The 22,524-nt window shown below is 43.3% G+C and overlaps 2 protein-coding genes across 3 annotated transcripts; one reads left to right on the forward strand and one right to left on the reverse strand.

Moving 5' to 3' along the window:
* Positions 1-429: 429 nt before the first annotated feature.
* Positions 430-3,908, reverse strand: LOC311149513 (baculoviral IAP repeat-containing protein 7-like; the record flags this gene model as incomplete). Its single annotated transcript, XM_084186698.1, has 7 exons — positions 430-632; positions 705-770; positions 1,339-1,548; positions 2,258-2,303; positions 2,481-2,559; positions 2,674-2,773; positions 3,410-3,908. The coding sequence occupies 7 exons, from the start codon at positions 3,906-3,908 to the stop codon at positions 430-432; spliced, it is 1,203 nt and encodes a 400-aa protein (XP_084042824.1).
* Positions 3,909-8,066: 4,158 nt separating this feature from the next.
* LOC311150004 (YTH domain-containing family protein 1-like) lies at positions 8,067-21,458 on the forward strand. Of its 2 annotated transcripts, none has more exons than XM_084187241.1 (7): positions 8,067-8,424; positions 9,252-9,276; positions 14,809-14,906; positions 15,971-17,590; positions 18,125-18,172; positions 18,306-18,321; positions 18,590-21,458. In XM_084187241.1, exons 1-7 carry the CDS (start codon positions 8,398-8,400, stop codon positions 18,604-18,606), a joined length of 1,851 nt encoding a protein of 616 aa, XP_084043367.1. In that variant the 5' UTR covers positions 8,067-8,397; the 3' UTR covers positions 18,607-21,458. The 2 variants fall into 2 exon arrangements, with proteins under 2 accessions (XP_084043367.1, XP_084043368.1); XM_084187242.1 differs by having other exon boundaries at positions 14,809-14,888.
* The last annotated feature ends 1,066 nt before the right edge of the window (positions 21,459-22,524 follow it).

Here is a 22,524-nt window from a genome sequence, read left to right on the forward strand (position 1 = left end):
ACTTGCTCTTCGAGTTGATCACTGTAAACATCAATAATGACAAAACACTGGCTATAGCATATGTGTTTATTGTAGTAATATAAATATATAAATTCAACAACTTCTATTACAGCCAAAAAGAGGCCACTTTTGGAGGGTATTTTGAGCAGGGCAAATCAACAGCATAGTGGTTTTGAGGTTGGAACAGTGGGTCAGATCTGTCAGGCATCCAAAATCCAGGGAACATTTTCAGAACGTTCTCACAGCACCTATAGAACAATGTGAGCTACTTCTAGGGTTCTAGAATTTTCTTCATTTGTCGAAGGTAAACAAAAGCCTAAAAGGGAAACAAGGAAATTGTGTATTGTTTCTCAGTGTATTAGGGATACTATAGGGTAATTGTGTCATACAAATATACACACAGGGGTCTCGTACTTGAGTGTGTGTCTCTCAGGACATGAATGCTCGGACACTGCCTCTGATGGTGGCTCTGCAGATGGGGCAGTGACGCAGGCTGGCAGCACAGTCGCTACACACCACCAGGTGACCACAGGGGATGAAGACGATGGAAACCCGCTTGTCCATACACACCTTACATGTCCGCTCCTCCTGCAGCTGACGCAGGAGCTCATCAGGGGTGGGGTCGCCCACTGCTGAAATACACACAGGAGTTTGGTCGTGTGGGTGGGTGGGTGGGTGGGTGTGTAATACACATGACCTCTGACCTTTTTCTGTGATGGGTGTCTGTGTCCTGACCCCTCCTGCACTGAGCCCCTGCCTCTCCACCGGCCCTGATGGGGACACAAAACACCAACAGTAAACAAGGGTGAGACATGGTTACTCACAGTAACATTATCTATTTACATCTTTAACAAGAGTCTCCATTTGTTGTTTCTCCGTGTCAATCCAGTCATTTCAGATGGACAAGAATATCAAAGGGTTGTGTTAAAATATGAACGTGGTCAACATCAGAGTTAAAGATACCAACATTGGTCCAGCAGGCTATTTTTAGGACTCCCCCAGAGGTCAAAGTGTAATTAGAGCCCTGTAGGTTCAAGTTATGGTATGTACCTCCGCTCTGTGGGCCCTTAGCCTCTACCCAGCCCATAACCATCTGCTGGTCCCTACCTCCAAACAAGTATCTATGGGTAGAAGCAGTGGGTTCTTTCACACAAGGCATATGTTTAGGACCCCTACTGACCCCTGTGAGCTATACCCAGGCAGGTGCTGCTACTGTACACCCTGGTAGTGGATGATGTGAATCCCCTCCCCTTACAATGTTAAGTGCTTTGAACATCAGGAAAGCTCTATGTAAATCTAATCCATCATCATTAATATAATCACCATCCTCACCCTGACCTCTGCTCTGCAGCCCCCTGGACCTGTCCTCCTCCTCAGCCGCCAGTATGTCAGTGACCAGGCCAGACACAGAGGTGTAGTGCTGGCTGTTCAGCAGGTACTTGGTCTGGACCAGACTCTCCACCAGGCCAGCCTCAAACCCCATCTGGAGCACGGTCTGGACCACAGGAGACATCATGGCCGAGGGCACGCCCAGACCACCCACCACATCTGGGGGAGGGGAGGGGAGGGGAGGGGAGGAGAGGGAGGGACGGGGAGAGAGAAAAAAAAAAAAACTGTTATTAAGCGGGAAGTTGGGAAAGAGACATAGTTATATAGAGAGAGTTTCACTGAAAACCAATAGCACTGCATTTTTTCTTCAGCGTTACCAAGATGATGTGTCTCTCCTTGAGATAAGCTAAAGCAATTACTTTTCTCTGCTTTATTCAGTGAAACTGATGAAAAAAGATGGATAGCAGATTAAGCAACAGTATGTGATGCTATTGTGCTATCATTTTATCATTTGATAAATGGCACAGTAGAGAGAGCAGTACCCCAGGGTGTGCGAGTGGAGAGAGTAGGCAACCCAGAGCCCCGCATCACCTCTCTGACACACATTAAACCACAGGAACAAATTGAATTTTCAATCTTGCTCTGATAGATATAGAGAAAAGCATCACTGAGGGATCCATCTGTTTCTCTGACTGTCCTCTAAAACAGCTGAAACAGACAGTATTTGTGATTATCTCGCTACACACACACACACACACACGATTAAGTGCCCACTTGTGAAATACTACATCCTCTTAGTCTGTATCCAGGGGGAAGCAGCGTATTGGTTTCCAAGGCAATCCATATTTATTGTGTTTGTTCTGCACAGGTTAACACATGGGGCGGATCACCCAGTGATTTCATTTAGAGAGGGGGGGGGGGGACTCACCATTTTCTGAGTTGATTTCTCTGGACACCGGAGTCTGTGATACACCCTGGAGAAAGAAATCAACACTGGGGATCTATTCTGTGAGTTCCCTAACACACTACAGTGACCACAGCGGTTATGTTGGCACATTACTAATATACAAATGATCCTGTCTTTTGGTATGACAGTGGAGGACAGTGAAGCACAACAGTGAGGGATGAATGTTAGGGATTAAGGTACTTACCACAGTCTCTCTGTGGAAGTGGGTATCCTGGATGTTGCTGACGTAGTCACGCCCTCTCGTCTGGATCAGGAAGTCACATCTGAGGAATGAAAGAAAGAAGTAACATATTGACACATCAGAACTGTGGACACAGGGTCAAATGCATTACAGATTGCATTTTGACAGGTTATGTGTGTTGTTGCTGTTGTGTTACCGTGGGAACCACTTGGCATGCTCCTGCCAGGGGTCATCTCCAGGTTCCCAGTTCCTCAGCCCTCCATCACAGTAGAAACATTTCACGTTGTCACCGTGTCCTAGGAGGAGGGACATAGACCAAGTATTATCACAGCACTTCTGACACAAAGACTTTACATGAAGATTAGACACACTAAAGGAACACCTTTTTTTTCCTCTCTCTTGCTCTCTCATACACCCCCCCCCCCACACACACACACACACACACAAATGCATACAGTACACACAGGCAGACACCCCAACATTCCTACTGTGAGAATGTGGATTGTGTTATTGCATTTCCAAAACTGAATTTCAAACAAAGGAAAAGTTGTTTCATTCTCTCTTATAGTCGTTTTATTTTCTAAGATTTTATGAACACAACAGTCTAAGCATAACAGCGATGTTCTCCTTTACGCAGTCCGAGTCCTGTCCAGCTTTTTCTGTCCACAAACACATGACTCAGCGTGACTATTGTCCCATGAACTCACACACAAAGACTGGAACCTGCTATTTCTGAATATCCAATAGCCAATTGCCAAGGCTTGTGTAACTTTGTCCAAAAGCTTCACTAAACATTAATGGGACTTTGGGGGAACCAAAAGAATGAAGCAAGTTATAAAATGTTCCCAACAGAATTTAGAAAAGTGGATATACACAACACACACTGATATCACAATAGGATTTCTCTCTCATCAACAAATACTATTGCGCACCTGTGTAGAAGAATCCTGCCCTCGCCAGAACATCGGGCTGGACCGCCGCACCGGTGGGCCAGTTGTGGAAGGTGGTGAGCCGGGATTCCTCTAACTCCATCTCGGGGTAAACAGCCTGCCCGGCCGCCTGGTCGTCCACAGTCATCCTCTGGAGCTGGCTCAACAGCTGACCGTCCACGGAGTCAGAAGGGGACCCGGGAACGACATAAAGTGGGATATTCCCAACGGCTCTACCCAGTACCAAACTACAAGTGGGGAAGTGTCTCTTGTGTTCGACGATAGGACTGTCCCCATGGACCCAATACCTCAGGATCCCTCCACAACAGAAACACTTGACCTTATCCTCGGGACCCAGAAAATAGAAGCCGGCTCTGGCTAGGTTGGTCGCGGTGACCGGTGCATCGCCCGGCCAGTTTTCAAAAGTTCGAAGCCTCTCCTCCTCGCCTCGCATCTGGGGCGTCTTCAGAATATACAGCATCTCGCTCCTGTCGTCCGTCATGCTGGTGGTTGTGGTCTCTTCTTTTTCCTTCGGTCCTGTGCCAGTCATCCCTTTTCCTTTCCATAGTGGACTGTGCGGGTGGGAGCGCGAAGCGCTCAGTGCTGGACATATATTCCCTGCAGCTGTAAGCACGGCTTGCGCAGTAGCCCACATCAGGCAGCGTTCCAGAACTCGCTCACTATATGCCAGAAGGCAGTCCCATGCGGTCAAAACATAGAGATAGATAGAGGAATCATCTTTAAATCTGTGCCATTATAGCATCTGTGACAGCATGGGCAGCGCCATTGAGGCTACAACCCATAGGATTCCCCACCCAGTTGACTAGTTTGACTACTTTAAAATTGCGGAATCATGGTGGAAGCCCTCAATGGCGCTAGCAATGCTAAATCGGCCTTTTGGCCACTAGAGGCCTCGATCATTCTCTATGGGTCAAACCTCGAATAGCAGAAAACACACTTCTGTTTCCCAGTGCTTTTCCAGACTGTTTGACGGGGATAGCCATCACCAAAAGAGGAACAGTGCATTAGTGACATGTGTCCAAACGGGAATCCACCAAGTTAAACTTGCTAAACCTACACATTAAATAATGTCGATTTATTGCTGCAGATTTTGCACAATGACCGCGACTGTAACCAATCTAACAATGTACACTGAACAAAAATATAAACGCAACATGTAAAGTGTTGGTCCAATGTTCCATGAGCTGAAATAAAAGATCCCAGAAATGTTCTATATGCACAAAAAGCGTATTCCTCTCAAATGTTGTGCACACATTTCTTTACATCCCTGTTAGTGAGCATTTCTCCTTTGCCAAGATAATCCATCCACCTGACAGGTGTGTCATATCAAGAAGTTGATTAAACAGCATGATCATTACACAGGTGCACCTTGTGCTGGGGACAATAAAAGTGTGCAGTTTTGTCACACAACACAAGGCCACAGATGTCTCAAGTTTTGAGGGAGCGTGCAATTGGCATGCTGACCGCAGGAATGTGCACCAGATTTGATGCCAGAAAATTGAATGCCCATTTCTCTACCATAAGCCACCTCCAATGTTGTTTTAGAGAATTTGGCAGTAGGTCCAACCAGCCTCACAACCGCAGACCACGTGTAACCATGCCAGCCCGGGACCTCCACATCAGGCTTCTTCACCTGCGGGATTGTCTGAGACCATCCACCCAGACAGCTGATGAAACTGTGGGTTTGCACAACCGAGTCATGTGAAATCCATAGATTAGGGGCTAATGAATTTATTTCAATTGACTGATTTTCTTATATGAACTGTAACTCAGTAAAATCTTTGAAATTGTTGCATGTTGCGCTTATATTTTTGTTCAGTGTATTTATCTTGTGTATATCTGTTGCATGGTTGACACTGTTTTTAATGTTTTTATTGTTGTAACCCTGGCTGCACTACACATTTCCAAATTGGGACTATAAAGATAACAATTGATTAAGATATTTTAAGAGAGCTTTTATTTTCATAGGCCTATAAGCTAAGCCTAAGGCGAGGCTAGATAGCCTATAGGTGTAAAAACATAGGCTAGTTGGGAATTAAAAAGGTTGGGCCCTTCCCAGTAGGTCTACACTCTAAAAAGAAAAGGTTCCTGAAGGATCCTTTAGGGCAGGGATCATCAACTACAGCCGTGGGACAATGTTTTCTTGAGCGGATGGTCGGGGGGCAGAACATAAATAAAAATAATTTGTAGACTGAAAATTGACTGCAAGAAGCCCAAACAGATATAATATTTGACTATAACAAAATCATTTCAAACCTTGTGTCGCTCTATTTTTTTTATTATGCATGGGAATACTTGTGGACATATTTCCAAAATTTAAATCACTTGGAGCTGATTTCACAGTCTTTTATGTCCAACAATGAAAATAAAAACGGAAATATCACATTTACATAAGTATTCAGACCCTTCACATAGTACTTTGTTTACGCACCTTTGGCAGCGAATACAGCCTTGAGTCTTCTTGGGTATGACGCTACAAGCTTGTCACAAGTTTCTCCCATTTTTCTCTGCAGATTCTCTCAAGCTCTGTCAGGTTGGATGGGGAGTGTCGCTGCACAGCTATTTTCAGGTCTCTCCAGAGATGTTCAAGTCCGGGCTCTGGCTGGGCCACTCTAAGGACATTCAGAGACTTGTCCCGAAGCCACTCCTGTGTTGTCTTGGCTGTGTGCTTAGGGTTGTTGTCCTGTTGGAAGGTGAACCTTCGCCCCAGTCTGAGGTCCTGAGCGCTCTGGAGCAGGTTTTCATCAAGGATCTCTCTGTACTTTGCTCCGTTCATCTTTCCCTCGATCCTGACTAGTCTCCTAGTCCCTGCTGCTGAAAAACATCCCCACAACATGATGCTGCCACCACCATGCTTCACCGTAGGGATGGTACCAGGTTTCCTCCAGATGTGACACTTGGCATTCAGGCAAAAGAGTTCAATCTTGGGTTCATCAGACCAGAGAATCTTGTTTCTCATGGTCTGAGAGTCCTTTAGGTGCATTTTGGCAAACTCCAAGTGGGCTGTCATGTGCCTTTTACTGAGGAGTGGCTTCCGTCTGGCCACTCTACCATAAAGGCCTGATTGGTGTAGTGCTGCAGAGATGGTTGTCCTTCTGGAAGGTTCTCCCATCTCCACAGAGGAACTCTGGAGCTCTGTCAGAGTGACCATGGGGTTCTTGGTCACCTCCCTGACCAAGGCCCTTCTCCCCCGATTGCTCAGTTTGGCCGGGCGGCCAGCTCTAGGAAGAGTCTTGGTGGTTCCAAACCTCTTCCATTTAAGAATGATGGAGGCCACTGTGTTCTTGGGGATCTTCAATGCTGCAGAAATGTTTTGGTATCCTTCCCCAGATCTGTGCCTCGACACAATCCTGTCTTGGAGCTCTACGGACAATTCCTTCGACCTCATGGCTTGGTTTTTGCTCTGACAGGCACTGTCAACTCTGGGACATACTGACAGATGTGTGCCTTTCCAAATAATGTCAGATCAATTGAATTTACCACAGGTGTACTCCAATCAAGTTGTAGAAACATCTCAAGGATGATCACTGGAAACAGGATGCACCTGAGCTCAATTTCGAGTCTCATAGCAAAGGGTCTGAATACTTATGTAAATAAGGTATTTCTGTTCTTTCTTTTTAATACATTTGCAACAATTTATAAAAACCTGTTTTCACTTTGTCATTATGGGGTATTGTGTGTAGATTGATGAGGGAAAATCATTTAATCAATTTTAGAAAAAGGCTGTAACGTAACAAAAAAGGGAAGGGGTCTGAATACTTTCCGAATGCACTGTAAGTTCTTCAAAGAAGATAACATGAGGCCAAACCAATACCAACTGTACACACCTTTGTGTGCTTCCTCGTCAGTATACCTGCAGGCAAACACACACACGCACACACACAAAAGTGAGCCATGCAGCCATCTGTACCCAATGCAGATGGACTACTGATTGTCAATGGGTTCCCTGCCCTACAGAGGGGAGAAGAGAGAAAGGGGGACTATAAGTAGAAGACCAAAGAGCCTTCTTCAAGGTGGTTAAGGCATACAAGGCCTAGGCCTATACTTTAATAGAAAATAGATCCATGATTTATAGCCAGGGGTCTAGGGTCCATCCCCCAGATTTTTGTTATTAGAGACTTAGGCCTTAAGCTCATGATCTTTAATTCTACAGTTTGCATAGCTCATGATGGAATTAGAATTATAAACATCTTCCCTGTCATTGCCTACATCTCTTACACCATGTCTTACACTTCCAATTTAAATCTGTTAGGCAAAGGGTTTAATCTGGATAGCCTAATATTTATTTCTGCATGATTTAGGCCTAGGCAAAATATTTTCTTTGTAGCCTATAGTATAGGCCTAAAAGCCCTGTGTCTGAATGGGACTTCTACATATGTCTTGGTGTCTCGCACAACAACAGCAACATTTGACTATTTATTGAAATGACTGCCCCTCATTGTACCATGCATCGTACCTGTTTTGCATAAACTTCCTATAAACTGTCCCTGGCATTAGACTCATTCTAACCTGGCAACACTTGTCCGCCATGCAGGGCCACCCACCTTTCAAGAAACCCGGTGTCGCTGACGTAAAGCTCTGTCTAGAACCCGGATGGAACCAATTGGATAGAACAGCCATTGGGGGAAGTGCTGCACGATAACAGGGCTGCAAGCTAACTGTGGAGGGATCTCCGGAGTGGAAAAAAATACGTAAAAGATTCAACTGTGGACAGAGATTGTGCCGGATCCAAAAACAATATTCTGTGGAGATCTATAAATATTATCTGGACTTATTTAAGCTTGGACATTGAATCCGAGCGGACCGGATAAGACACTTGGACTGTGGGAGTTGATCTGGGGATACGAGCAGTGGAAAAACACTTTAGCTAGCCTAGCCAGCTAACTGAGCTGGGAACCATCGGAAACCGGAGCATCAGATACACTGACCTGCTAGGCTCCGTGCGAATCCAGGGACTTGCTTAATGAATTATGTCTGCCACGAGCATTGACCCTCAGGTAACGTTAGGCAGAACGATGCATCTCGCCGCCTGGCAGTAGCTAGTTAGTTAAATATGTCAGCTAGCTAGCTAATTAACCTTACTTAGCCAGGTAACGTTAGCTACGTTTCAGACTAATTTGATACCGCTTTTAATTGTGCCAGGCGGTTTGTGCAAATGAAGAACGTTTTGCAACCACATATTCGTATAGCTTGATTGTACGATGTTTGAGGGCAAACAAGTAGCTAACGTTAAGCAAACTATTTGCTAGCGTAGTAACGTTGGCTAGGTAGCTAACAGCTTGCTAACCAGCTAGCTAGCCAACTCTTGTTTATAAACCTGGGGTTAGCTAACCTGATAAGCTAATATTTAAAGGGGTCATTGGTTAACGTTAGCTAGCTAAATGGGCGTAGCTCGTTAGAAAGCTAACTAGCTATCTTGCAACGTTACATCGTTGCTTAATGATCCTGCTAGTCATATTTAGGCTATGCATTTAGCCAAAAAGCTAGCTAACCAACTCACTGATGGGATTTTCCCATGGTGTTACGTAGCTAGTTAGACGGAACTTTTAGCTAGCTAATGTTAGTCTGATTTTAGATTTTAGTCATTTAGCAGACGCTCTTATCCAGAGCGACTTACAGTTAGTGCATACATGTTTCATACTGGCCCCCCATGGGAATCGAACCCACAACCCTGGCGTTGCAAGCGCCATGCTCTACCAACTGAGCTACAGGAGGATACATGGTAGAAACTTGTCAGCTAGTTAATCAATGTTTGGTGAAGCTCCCTTTTGATGGCTAACATGCATGTTTCTTTTATTCCCGGCATGATCCAATGGGAATGCAGAGATCAAAGGGACAAGCATCTAAAGGTAAGAATAATTGGATTTCACATAGCTAACACATGTATCAATCAAGTAGGCCTATCTATAACAAAAATAAAAACAGCTATGTATTTAGCTGCATTTTTAGAAAAAATGGTTATATCTAGCTAGAACCTAAAAGGGGTCTTCGGCTGTACCTATGGGATAACTTTTTGTAGAATCCCTTTGGGTTCCATGTAGCCCAATAATGGACTATAAGGATAACGTCAGGCTCTTTATAGTCCAAGGACCTTACATGTTATGTTAGGAGAAGCGAATTGGCTCTGACAGCCAAGTACTAAACGTGAATCGATTCTCAATTGCGGTATGGTTCTAGAAACATCAAGCCCTCTACTTTCATATCACATCAAAATAAGTTCACAAATGCAAATATATACTTACTGTAGGCCTACGCTGTTTTAACAGACTTACAGCCCACAGTATTTGTAGTGCTGAGCAATCAGTGTTTTTTTTTGTTCGGTTTCGGTTCAATTATCTTTTCTAAACAGATTTTGGTTTTGATTATTTGTGTAAACAATAAATGCACTATGCATTAAGTGGATAGAACAATTATTAAAAGACTGTTGATGGTAGTGACTTCCCATTACGGCGTATTACTTATTATACCACAGCATTGTTGAATACTCGTTTCTGATTGGCTAGAGGGCATTCTAGAATAGACATTAAAACCAGATAACGGGACAGTTGGAAAAGATATCGGGACACCTTGCAATCAGGACGCAATATGTGCCTACACATGCAGACTGTACTTGCTACAAAGTTACAGAAAGCTAAACCAACAACTACACAAACTGAAATTGGATACATTGTAAACACAGGTCCAACTAGGAAAACTTAGCTAGCTAGCATTGATTTGTTTTTGCAGAGACATACATTTTGGAGCATCTGATGACCTAGCATGGTGAGTGATGAACATTAATTTCTCTGGTGCCTACTGTCATGATGCAAGTGGCGCTATGCTGTCAAATCTTCCCACGTTTCTAGTTTGACCAGCTGTTTTCAGCAACTGGTATTTTTTTTATACGGTTGTCATATTGGAATGTTTGCTAGCAACAAACTATTTAGCTAGCTTCTAGCCTAGTCTTTTTGATATGCAATGCGATCTCCTCTTAATGAACATTGTCAAGTGTCCTGACGAGATGGCAAACATTTCTGGCTATGACAGGCAAAATCGGGCATTATCAACTAATTGTTATGGATTTATCCAAATGAATGTCAATAGAAAACAGCTACTTTGCTGTTATTCTGGCTGCAGGGCTCGTGACTGTTAGCCATAGGTAGCTGTCTAGCAAGCAAGGGATAACAGCGTTGCCACGAGCATGGTGACGGAACATAAAGAACAAACGACTTGGTCGTAACCATAAATATCAAACGAACGACTTGGTCGTAACCATAAATATCAAACAAACGACTTGGTCGTAACCATAAATATCAAACAAACGACTTGGTCGTAACCATAAATATCAAACAAACGACTTGGTCGTAACCATAAATATCAAACAAACGACTTGGTCGTAACCATAAATATCAAACAAACGACTTGGTCGTAACCATAAATATCAAACAAACGACTTGGTCGTAACCATAAATATCAAACAAACGACTTGGTCGTAACCATAAATATCAAACAAACGACTTGGTCGTAACCATAAATATCAAACAAACGACTTGGTCGTAACCATAAATATCAAACAAACGACTTGGTCGTAACCATAAATATCAAACAAACGACTTGGTCGTAACCATAAATATCAAACAAACGACTTGGTCGTAACCATAAATATCAAACAAACGACTTGGTCGTAACCATAAATATCAAACAAACGACTTGGTCGTAACCATAAATATCAAACAAACGACTTGGTCGTAACCATAAATATCAAACAAACGACTTGGTCGTAACCATAAATATCAAACAAACGACTTGGTCGTAACCATAAATATCAAACAAACGACTTGGTCGTAACCATAAATATCAAACAAACGACTGGGTCGTGTGTCTAGCAACCGAAATATGAGAGTATGAATTTGCTTATATAAATGAAAACATCAACAAAATGTTTTTCTTTCTACCGGTAAATGTGTGCTTAGTATTGTTTTCTTTGGCAACTGTGGTATAAGCGGGATAAAACGCTTTAACAAACGCAACGGAATCAACTTTGCTGTTATTCTGGCTGCAGAGGTCACTATCATCCAGAAGGAGAGGTCAGTACAGGTACGTCAACGCTGGGACCGAAAGACTGAAAAACAGCTTCTATCTCCAGGCCATCAGACTGTTAAATAGCCATCACTAGCTGTTCTCCACCCAGTACCCTGCCCTGAACTTAGTCACTGTCACTAGCCGGCTACCATCCGGTTACTCAACCCTGCACCTTAGAGGCTGCTGCCCTATGTACATAGACATGGAACACTGGTCACTTTTTAATAATGTTTACATACTGTTTTACCCATTTCATATGAATATACTTTATTCTAGTCAAGGCTATCCTATTCAACTAATACTGTATATACAATTCTATCCTACGTATTCTTCAGATATACTACATATTCTATCCACATACTGTCCATAATGTCAATACATCCCATCGGATATATCACACACACACTCCGGACTCGACATTGCTCGTCTTAATAGTTCTTAATTCCATTCTTTTACCTTTATATTTGTGTGTATTGTTAGATATTACTGCACTGTTGGAGCTAGGAACACAAGCATTTAGCTACAGCCGCAATAACATCTGCTAAATGTGTGTATGCGACCAATAAGATTTCATTTGTGACTGTGTAGCTAGTTGGCTAGCTAGCAGCAAGCAAGGGATAAGAATGTTGCCACTGAGCATGGCAACGGAACATAAAGAACTGACGACTGGGGTGCGTATATATCAAACTAATCAAACGAAGGATTGTGTCTCTAGCAACCAAAAGATGAGAGTGTGAATTTGCTTATATAAATGAAAATATCAACGAAAAATAAGTATTTATACCATTTTTTATGTGCTTTCATATTGTTTTCTTTGGCAACTGTGGTATAAGCTGGATAAGCGCTTCCGTTCTGTACATTACCTTGGAAAAATGGACTCTACAAAGGGACTCTGCTCCACCTCGTCCCACTGCATCGTCCATTATTTCCAAGGTAATGTACAGAACGTTGGCGTTTATCCCTTACTTAACCATAATTTATTCACTTTACTTTAATAAAATATTTCAGTTGTGTATATTACATTAGTTTTATTTGATGACTATTATTTAATTCCAATTAATCTCATCTCTATAGAGCTGCTGCCTATGCTGTCTGACAAAATCACTATTTTAGTAGTTCAAAGTAAATAAGGCATACTTTTGACTGCTGAATACCAACTATAAATCACTTAGATCATGTCTTTTCAGGTAGAGATACCCTCTTGATTGCGCATCTTCTGTCTCTTCTCTCCGTGTCAGCCCCACACAGACCGGATAAGTAGGCACGCAATGGATTATGGTCATTGTACTTAATTACCATGTTTTCTGCGCTAAACTATATAGAATATTGGCCTGTTGGAAACTACAACTCCCTATTACATTTCACAATGGGCTTGATCTGATTTATCTCTAGAGAAACTGTGCATTGAGCTCACAGAAAAGAACCGAACGAAATTGAATTCAATTAATTGAACCTACATTGGTAAATGAGTTGTTTAAAACCCCCAAAATAACCAACATTTCGGTGAATCGCTCAGCACTGTTTTTCAGCGACAACACGTTTGTGACATCCGTCTTCTCTTTATGCACAGGTGTTCGGAGAGGAACACCTGTAATAGCTCATTAGAACAGGTTGTCAACTGTCTTCCATCTGTTTTCTGTAAACAAGCACTAACATGGAAATATGGCTGAGTGGGAACCCCAACTCTATAAATGTGTGCAGTAATTTAACCTTTTTGATCATTTCTCGCTGATATGAAAGATGTGTTCCTTATGTTTCCAAAACCGGACCACAAGCAATACGTGGCTCTTAGCAAAAGTGGCTCACCTTTTTAGCCAGGTACATTTCTATGGCAATGAATCCTTCAGATCTAACCTGCTCCGAGGCAGGCTAACTCAAGGCTAACTCCATTTACCCTGAATGAAATGACAGAGCCATGAGTTGAGGACCAATTTAATCAGATTCTCTCCATCTTGCAAAGGACGACTGATTAAATATTTTAATAATCAAATGTTTTTTTGTGTTATATTTTACATTACTACTTTATGACATTACACATTTAGTAATGACAGAATGCATTTGAAACTTCATGCACCGTAACACTTTTGTATGACTTAATATAATTATTCTATCGAACGGAGTGGGGAAAAAGGTGCATGTGGTTGTGCATTGATAAGCACACCGAAGTCGGCATTAACGATAATTAATAAAATAAAGACTGCACTTCTAAAAGCCTGATTGATGTTTCAGCATTGTCTCAATGAAGAGTTTGGCGTTCAACTAGCTATGTGTGATATGCACGCGCAGTTACAAGCCTGCTAGAGTTAGCGGCAGGCGGACGAGCAATATCCACTGTCAGTACGGATGAAGCCATAGCTGGAATGTGAAGCTAACTGAAGATGGTTAGCTTTAGAAAACGCTGAGTAGATCTAGCTTGCTTCATAGGATATCCCTCTGGAACCCAAAAGGGTTCGCCCACAAGGACTGCCCAAGAACCCTTTTGAACTTTTTTTTTGAAGAGTATAGCTTGCTACTTAGGGTACATTTTCATCTGCACTGGTGGTCTCTAGTCACCTGCACAAGGTTACAGTTTTCACCTCACAGGACACTTATCTGATCTAGATAGTGCAGGCCTAGCTGTAGAAAGAGTTTAGCTAGCCTGGTACCTTTTTGCATGTCAGTTAGCTAAACAAAGAATAGTCAACAACCTAATCTACATTTGTTTTGCATAGAGGCCAACTAATGGTCTGAGTTGTTGTTCACAATGCCAGCTGATTTATTAGCTAACATTTTGCCATACTTTCTGGATGAGTTGACTTTGACATACAAACTTAGACAGCACAGCTGCTATTATTTATTCAAAACAACCTCAAATTCCCTACACACACTTTAGTGACTCGCTGATTATTCGCTGCTGGTAGGCTGTGAAGTTGATTGGTGTTGATGATTATGTTGTTGTGACTAGCCTTTAATTTTGTGTTAGGGAGGGAGGCTGGCAGGCAGGCAGAGTGACACACAGCACAGGCCTTGACTCATACTGACACTGCCGGGGGGGTGTAGGTCACAGCCTGATTCACTTCCAGGATACGACCGGTCTCCCAGCAAGCGCCAGGTGGCTGTCAGTCAGTCGTATCACGATGATGCACGCAGGTTATTTGTGGAGGATGACACCACACGCGTGTGCTGAGTGTCAGAGTTAAGGAAGGCAGAGTTAAGCACACTTCCAAATGCCCTTCACTGAACTGACAGTGCATTGCCACTCACCTGTTATTGTTGAGAAATAAATCATTCCTGATTTTACTTTTTGCCAAAAATCCTAACTCCTGTGTTGTTGTTTTCAGTGCAAAATGGTTCGCTGCATCAGAAGGAGACTGTCCACGACAATGACTTTGAGCCGTACCTCACTGGCCAATCAACCCAGGTGCGTGACTGGCCGCAGGTGATAATGCTGACCAGTCTTTCATGGGATAATGTTAACATTTTCTTATTATTCAATATCTGCACAGTCTTTAATGAATTTACATGGCAGGGGGTGGCAGTTGTTGTGTTGAAGCTGCAGTTGGATGAGAGTTACTCTCCATTTGTATCAAACTGATTTTAAGTGATAGGTTGGTCTTTTATTAAAGATCTTTATATCAAGGTTTCAGATTTTCCCAACATAGGCTAGGTCCCTCAAATTCAAATCTGGGACTCAAAACCAGTTCCACTGCTTTTCCCCCACCATTCTTCCCTCTAATTAGGGACTGATTCAGACCTGGGACACCAGGTGGGTGCAATTATTATCAGCTGTACTCAGGACCTCGTAGGGTAAGATTTGAATACGCCTGGGCTAGGCCTGGGCCTACATTTATTGGTTTTCAGTGAAGCAAAATTCTAGGTGGATGTTTCCAGTAGAAGAAAACTCAGGGTCAGTTATTGCATTTTAAGATTGAAGTGTCTTGAATGCCTTAGAAAGATAGAATTTCTCTATGCCCAAATGACACTGACATTATTTCCTCACATGAATCCATAAGGATTGTAACCAAGCTATTCACTTAGTAGAGGGCAAGACAGTTGATATGCAGATGATGATAGCGTTTGACCTTTTTTATTTTTAGTTGCTAAATGTGGCCTAATTGTCTACCCTCTAGTCTCAATTAGATTTTTCCATTTAAAATGGATGCCAGAAAGGTCTCATGACCTTGTCTCAGTTGAAGGGCGATTGAACGTTTCCAGTGAGGGTACATATTAACCGTTTCATTTTGCTCCTCTCACAGAACAAATCTGCCTTTGCAAAATGAAATATAAACCAGAGATGTTTGGTATTACTTTCTCATCAGGGCCATTCTTTTAACCCCACAGTTTTGGCCTTGTGGGCCCATATTCTTCCCATTTACTAGCTGAGTGTTTTGTGATCAACTGTTTATTAGTGTTGCATAATGTGACGCAAACGCCAAAAGACAAATGAAACAACTCTTTACATAACGGGTGTAGATCATTGATGTCCGTGTTCTACCTCCACAGAACAGCAGCTACCAGTCCATGACCGACCCCTACCTGTCCAACTACTACGCCCCCTCCATCGGCTTCCCCTACCCCCTCAGTGAGGCCCCCTGGTCCACCGGTGGAGACCCCCCAATCCCTTACCTCACCCCCTACGGACCCTTGAGCAATGGAGACCACCACTTCATGCCCGACACCGTGTTTGGCCAGCCTGGAGGGCTTGGCAGCAGCATCTACCCCCACCGTTTTAACTTTTTTCCTGAGAACCCGACCTTCTCCGCCTGGGGCACCAGTGGCACCCAGGGCCAGCAGACTCAGAGCTCAGCCTACGGTGGCAGCTATAGCTACCCTCCCAGCTCCCTGGGGGGCACACTGGTGCCTGAAGGCCAGACAGGCTTCCATAGCGACACCCTCAACAAGGCCCCTGGCATGAACAGCCTGGAGCAGGGCATGGTGGGCCTGAAGATTGGTGGTGACCTCACAGGCCAGGGGTCAGTGGTCAAGACTGTGGGCTCTGTGATTGGCGGACCGCCGGTGGTAGCACAGGGGAACGGGGGTACGCCCATCAGTATGCCCCCGCCCAAGCCCGCCTCCTGGGCGGCCATAGCTAGTAAGCCGGCCAAGCCCCAGCAGCTGAAGACCAAGGTGAAACCAGGCATGCCCAGCCCTGGGGGAGCCCTGCCCCCTCCGCCCATCAAACACAACATGGACATTGGCACTTGGGACAACAAGGGGCCTGTGAATAAAGTGGCCCAAGTCCCCATGCAGCAGCAGCAGGCTATGAGCATGCCCCATGGCCACCACATGCAGCCCCAGAACCCAATGCAGCAGCAGATGCAGCCCATGGCCTTACAGCACCAGCCCCCCCACCACCATCACCACCAGCACCCTCCTCAACCCTACCAGAACCAGACCCAACCCCCACCTCCCCAGACTCGCTGGGTCGCCCCGCGCAACCGTAACCTTGGATACGGGCAGGGAGGGGCCGGCATGGACGGTAGCAGCATGATTGGCATAGTCGGCGGGGGTAACGGCGGTCCCCCCGGTTCTGCTGTTATGGTCCCTTGTGGAGCGGAGAACCACCCGGTGTTGGAGAAGCTGTGTGCTGCCCACAGCTACAACCCCAAGGAGTTTGAGTGGAACCTGAAGAACGGCCGCGTGTTCATCATCAAGAGCTACTCTGAGGACGACATCCACCGCTCCATCAAGTACTCCATCTGGTGCAGCACCGAGCACGGCAACAAGCGCCTGGATGGGGCCTTCCGCAGCCTCAATGGCAAAGGACCCGTCTACCTGCTATTCAGCGTCAACGGCAGCGGCCACTTCTGCGGCGTGGCCGAGATGCGCTCATCCGTGGACTACGGCACCAGCGCCGGCGTGTGGGCGCAGGACAAGTGGAAGGGCAAGTTTGACGTGGACTGGCTGTTTGTAAAGGACGTGCCCAACAGCCAGCTGCGCCACATCCGCTTGGAGAACAACGACAACAAGCCTGTGACCAACTCCCGGGACACTCAGGAGGTCCCTCTGGAGAAGGCCAAGCAGGTGATGAAGATCATAGTGGGCTTCAAGCACACCACCTCCATCTTCGACGACTTCTCCCACTATGAGAAGAGGCAGGAGGAAGAGGAGGAGGTACGCAAGGTGGGTTAGATACACTGGTCTTGCTAAATCCAGTCCATCCACTCCTAGGCTTTATGGATCCTAAACAACCTGCTTCCCAGAGAGTGTTTGTGGTTTCAAATACAATCCTTTGTTGTTGGTAAAAAAACATTTGATTTACATTGTTTTGTCGTTAGTTATCATCTTGGTGAATATGAAGATGGTATGTCATCAGTACATAGAACAGGAATCTCAACCCTGTTCCTGGAGCGCTACCGTCCTGTAGCTTCTCACTCCAAACCCAGTTGTAACTAACCTGATTTTAAGTTTATCAACCAGCTAATAGCATCAGGTGCGCTAGATTAGGGTTGGAGGGAAAACCTACAGGACGGTAGCTCTCTAGGAACAGGGTTGGAGAGCCCTGATATAGAGCCTATCATTTCATAGCCCTCTTCAATAGATGTTCATAAGACGTTGCTCTCTCTAGGCCTGAATGTCTTCATGTGTATGCGACGCTGAGCCTGTGTGTGTGCTTAACTGACTCCTCTTCTTCTCTCCCTCTACTCCCGCTGTCAGACCTTTGAGCCGCCTGCACCCATCCAGAACCGGTCTCGGCTGGATCAGGTACATGTCCAGTTTCTCTGTCTCTCAACTGGAATCTGACATTACTGTTGTGATGACGAGGGATGGGAGGAAGATTTTGGTCACTGTGATGTTTCGATTGTGTTATTCATGTCCTTCTCTTGTCTCCCCACAGGAGCGCCAAAACAGGAGTAAACAACAGTAGAAGACATTTATCCTTGGCTTGATCAATATTTACACTAGGACTTTCGATTTAAGAGACAGAAGAATTCAGAAATTATATTTAAAAAAAATAAGTCTTTTTTTCTATTTAATCCTGGTGAATTTCTGCCACCACTGTGGAGACTTGTGCAGGGATAACAAGCTGAGTTAATGTATTACCTAGCCACCACCATCACATTGTTTTAGTTCTGATTGACTTGGTTTTTTACGTTCTCTCCATGTACTCTTTCTCCTCAGACTGGGTTTGTTTTTGACCTCTCCTGCCCCCTCCCTTCCTACTCTTACTCGCATTGAATCAGGGTTTGACAGCACCAAGGAGAAGAGAGAATATCTGCCACTTTATATTTCTGTACAATCAGGAACTGCCATGTCCTGCCCCTGTTTGTCCATTGGGGGGCGGTGTTGCCATCCTTCAGAGGTTTAACTGTCCCAACAGGGTTGGAGGATCCCAAAGGCAAAACATGTTTGGACTTAGAACTGTGTGCGATAATGAGACTTCAGCGGTTTATCTATTTTTCATTCACGATCAACAAAGTCTATATTTTATGGCTTACTACTGACAATTTTCAGTTCAGAAAGATGATTTTTCTGGAGCCTTAATATTTCGTTTTCTAGTTATTGATGACTTGTCAAAATAATCTTTAACAGACAGTGCTGGAGAAATCAGGGATAGTCTGAAGTCAGACTCAGGACATTTCAAAGGAGGATGTGTGCAAAGGCCTCTGGGAAGGAAGTAACTGATGGGTGTCCTCCATGATGATGGCGCTCTCACCATCTGAATTGAAAATGATACTATTTTACATCCCTAACACCCCTCCACTTTTTTTTTGATAAATGACATTCGTCTTGAAGAAGTTTTGTGTCATTATCGGGAGATTCTGTTCACGTACTCAAGCCAGTCTGAGAGAAATGTAGCATTCACCATTTTTTATTAATTATTTTATAATTAGAATGATGTGCTGTAACTGCTACATGTGAATTAATTGTTTGTTGCTCTTTTTGGAAAAATCACTTCGGTTAATTATCTGTTCAACATCATTCTGTCTTAATCCTTTGTTTTGTTTGACTTTTTCCCTTCTCAAAATTTGTTTTGCTATAAATCTATCATGTCCTTGGTAATGCTAAGATTTAACTTAGGAGTCTGTAGTCATGGAGATAACCTGAAATGAATGTAACTGATTTACTATCAAGAGTAAGAAAAGAATAAGAACTAAAAATGGTTTCTGTCTTTTTTGTTGCTAAAAATATTTTGTATATGTTTTGGAATGGTGTCATTGATTAATATATATGAAGATAAGTCAGTGGTATCAGGAAGTATCTATCCATAGAGATTGATTGGGGGTTGAACATTGAAAGATAAACAATTATCCCTCTAATTAATAGCCTACATTGCGCAATCATGCAGGCTACAATCACAGTCTGGTAAACTTGATTACATTCTGGTAAACACTATACAACTCTTTTGAGTAATGGTTGGCACAATGATTGATTTCTTTCTAGTACAGTTCCTTTACTGACCGTGCAGCAGTGTTTCCTTTGTTCTCTTATCTCAGACATGCTGGATTCCCATTCTGCACAGAGAGACAGGATATAAACTGTTCTGAGTGCAGTTCAATCCAGTTTCTTGTATTGTAGATTTATTCTGACCTGAGCATTAAACCTGGCATTCTGTGACATCACAGTGTGTGTGAGCGAGAGAGAGACATGGATGTGAATGCTGTCACTGCACATCAGTGGAGGAGCTATAGGAGGATGGGCTCATTGTAATGGCTGGAATTAAATAACTGGAATGGAGTCGAACGTGGTTTCTATGTTTGAAACTGTTCAGTTTATTCCATTCCAGCCATTACAATGAGCCCGTCCTCCTATAGCTCCTTCCACCAGCCTCCACTGCTGTACTTGAGTGTGAACCCGCGTTTCTTATGTTCATAGAGTTGCAACAGCGTTGTTACTTGCAATGTGCGTGGATCAGTTCCAGACTTGCTGGATGTTTGTCACCACAGCCCAATCTCAGATGTTGGTTTTGTCTGTACTCTGTTGCATAGCTGCTCCTTCACCCTGGCCAGTGTAGTGTAGCTCCTGGATGTCTGGAGACATGACCTCATACAGGGGTGCATCTCAATAGTCTAAAGTGGCTTCCTTCATCTGCAGTAATGTGAAAACACAGGGTTAAAGCCATGTGGGTGGATGCTTTCTGTGGTGTTTTCTTTCACCAGTCGTCTTTCACACCAGTATAGATGAAGGAAAGGAGACCAGTAGAGGAAGCTACTTTAGATTATAGACATTGGTGTTGTCTTTCTTTTGGTCAAGAAGCATGAAATGGATGTGTTGCCGATAGTTCAGGACTTACATGCACGCGTCGAGTTTGCTGCAATAGAGGGCCATGTGTATGGTTCTAAAATAAAGGATATATCTACTACACTAAAGGAATACATTTTTAAAAAATAACAAAATTATCGTATAGACTTGCAAGTAAACCAATTTAGCTATATCAGTGGGGATAACCTGCAAGGTTTTGAAAGCTCTATCTTGGTTAATTTTATTTTTTTCCTTTAGAAAAAAATCAAGCCTTAATAAACTGTATATTTAGCAACAATCACTTTGTCTTAATCTCTTCATTACTGTTGACCATTCTGAAAACACTATTTTTGTTAACTTTACTGTTTTTGTTCCTTTTATGTTCCAGAAAGGTCTTCAGGAGCCGGTTTTTCTAAAGTTATCTGATCTGATTACCCTTATCGGATAGGATTAAATGTTAGAATGTTGTTTTTTCCAAAACTGAAAAATTGTATTCTGATCCTCTGGATAAGGATGTGGTAATCCAATCTGACCTTTTAATGTAGGTAATTTTGCGTTTTTTTCAAAACTTGAAGGTAGTGATTAGGAGAGTTTTGATCCCAAAAATCTGGATTATCTTGATCCCACTAGAAGGTTGGATTCAGGGTGGATTTAGAAAGGTGAAAGTCACTACAACCGAGAAATGTCAAATTAACTAAGGTGAGGAGGTTTAAATGTTTTTCTTACATCTGAAAACCAAAGGTGTATTATGTTAAATTGACTGCAGTATAGGTATGTGGTAAATTGTTATATTGAGAAGTCTCAAATAAATGCATCTAATTATAAGTGATATGCAGGCTCTATTATTTTAATGTGTACTGAAAAATAACACTGTATAAATGCAACAATTTCAATGATTTTACTGAGTTACAGTTCATATAAGGAAATCAGTCAATTGAAATAAATTAATTAGGCCTTAATCTATTGATTTCACATGACTGGGCAGGGGTGCGGCCTTGGAGGGCTATGGAGGTCCTGGGCTGGCGTGGTTACACGTGGTCAGCGGTTGTGAGGCCGGTTGGACATACTGTCAAATTCTCTAAAACAACATTGGAGGCAGCTTATGCTAGAGAAATGAATGTTCAATTCTATAGCAACAGCTCTGGTGGACATTCCTGCAGTCAGCATGCCAATTGAACGCTCCCTCAACTTGAGACATCTGTGGCATTGTGTTGTGTGACAAAACTGCACATTTTACATTTACAGTTTTAGTCATTTAGCAGACGCGCTTATCCAGAGCGACTTACAATTAGTGAGTGCATACATTTTTCATACTGGCCCCCCTCAGCACAAGGTGCACCTATGTAATGATCATGCTGTTTAATCAGCTTCTTGATATGCCACACCTGTCAGGTGAATGGATTATCTTGGCAAAGGATAAATGCTCACTAACAGGGATGTAAATAAATGTGTGCACAAAATGTGAGAGAAATAAGGGTATGGAAAATTTCAGGGATTTTTTTTTTCAGCTCATGAAACATGGGACCAACACTTTACATGTTGCTTTTATATTTTTGTAGTTTACTCCTTTCGGTTTCCCTATGGCAGTGTAGAAGTAGTACAACAACCTGTCCAGTAGATGGTAAGGTGGAGGCCTGTTCAAAGCACTGAAAAACTGGATTTGGTGAAATTGTGGTATCTGGATCAGAATGATCCTATTGTTTTCTGGAAAACTGTCTCAAAAACAGACAGATTGATCTGATCCTGGATAGCAAAAATAGGATTACGGCTCATTCTGACCCCCACACACATACAGGTAACTGACAAAATAATGGAAACACTTGAGTAAATTAGGGATACAAAGTATATTGAAAGCAGGTGCTTCCACACCACTG

This window comes from Coregonus lavaretus (assembly GCF_964263955.1).
Source record: "Coregonus lavaretus genome assembly, chromosome: 22".
Taxonomy (NCBI): domain Eukaryota; kingdom Metazoa; phylum Chordata; class Actinopteri; order Salmoniformes; family Salmonidae; genus Coregonus; species Coregonus lavaretus.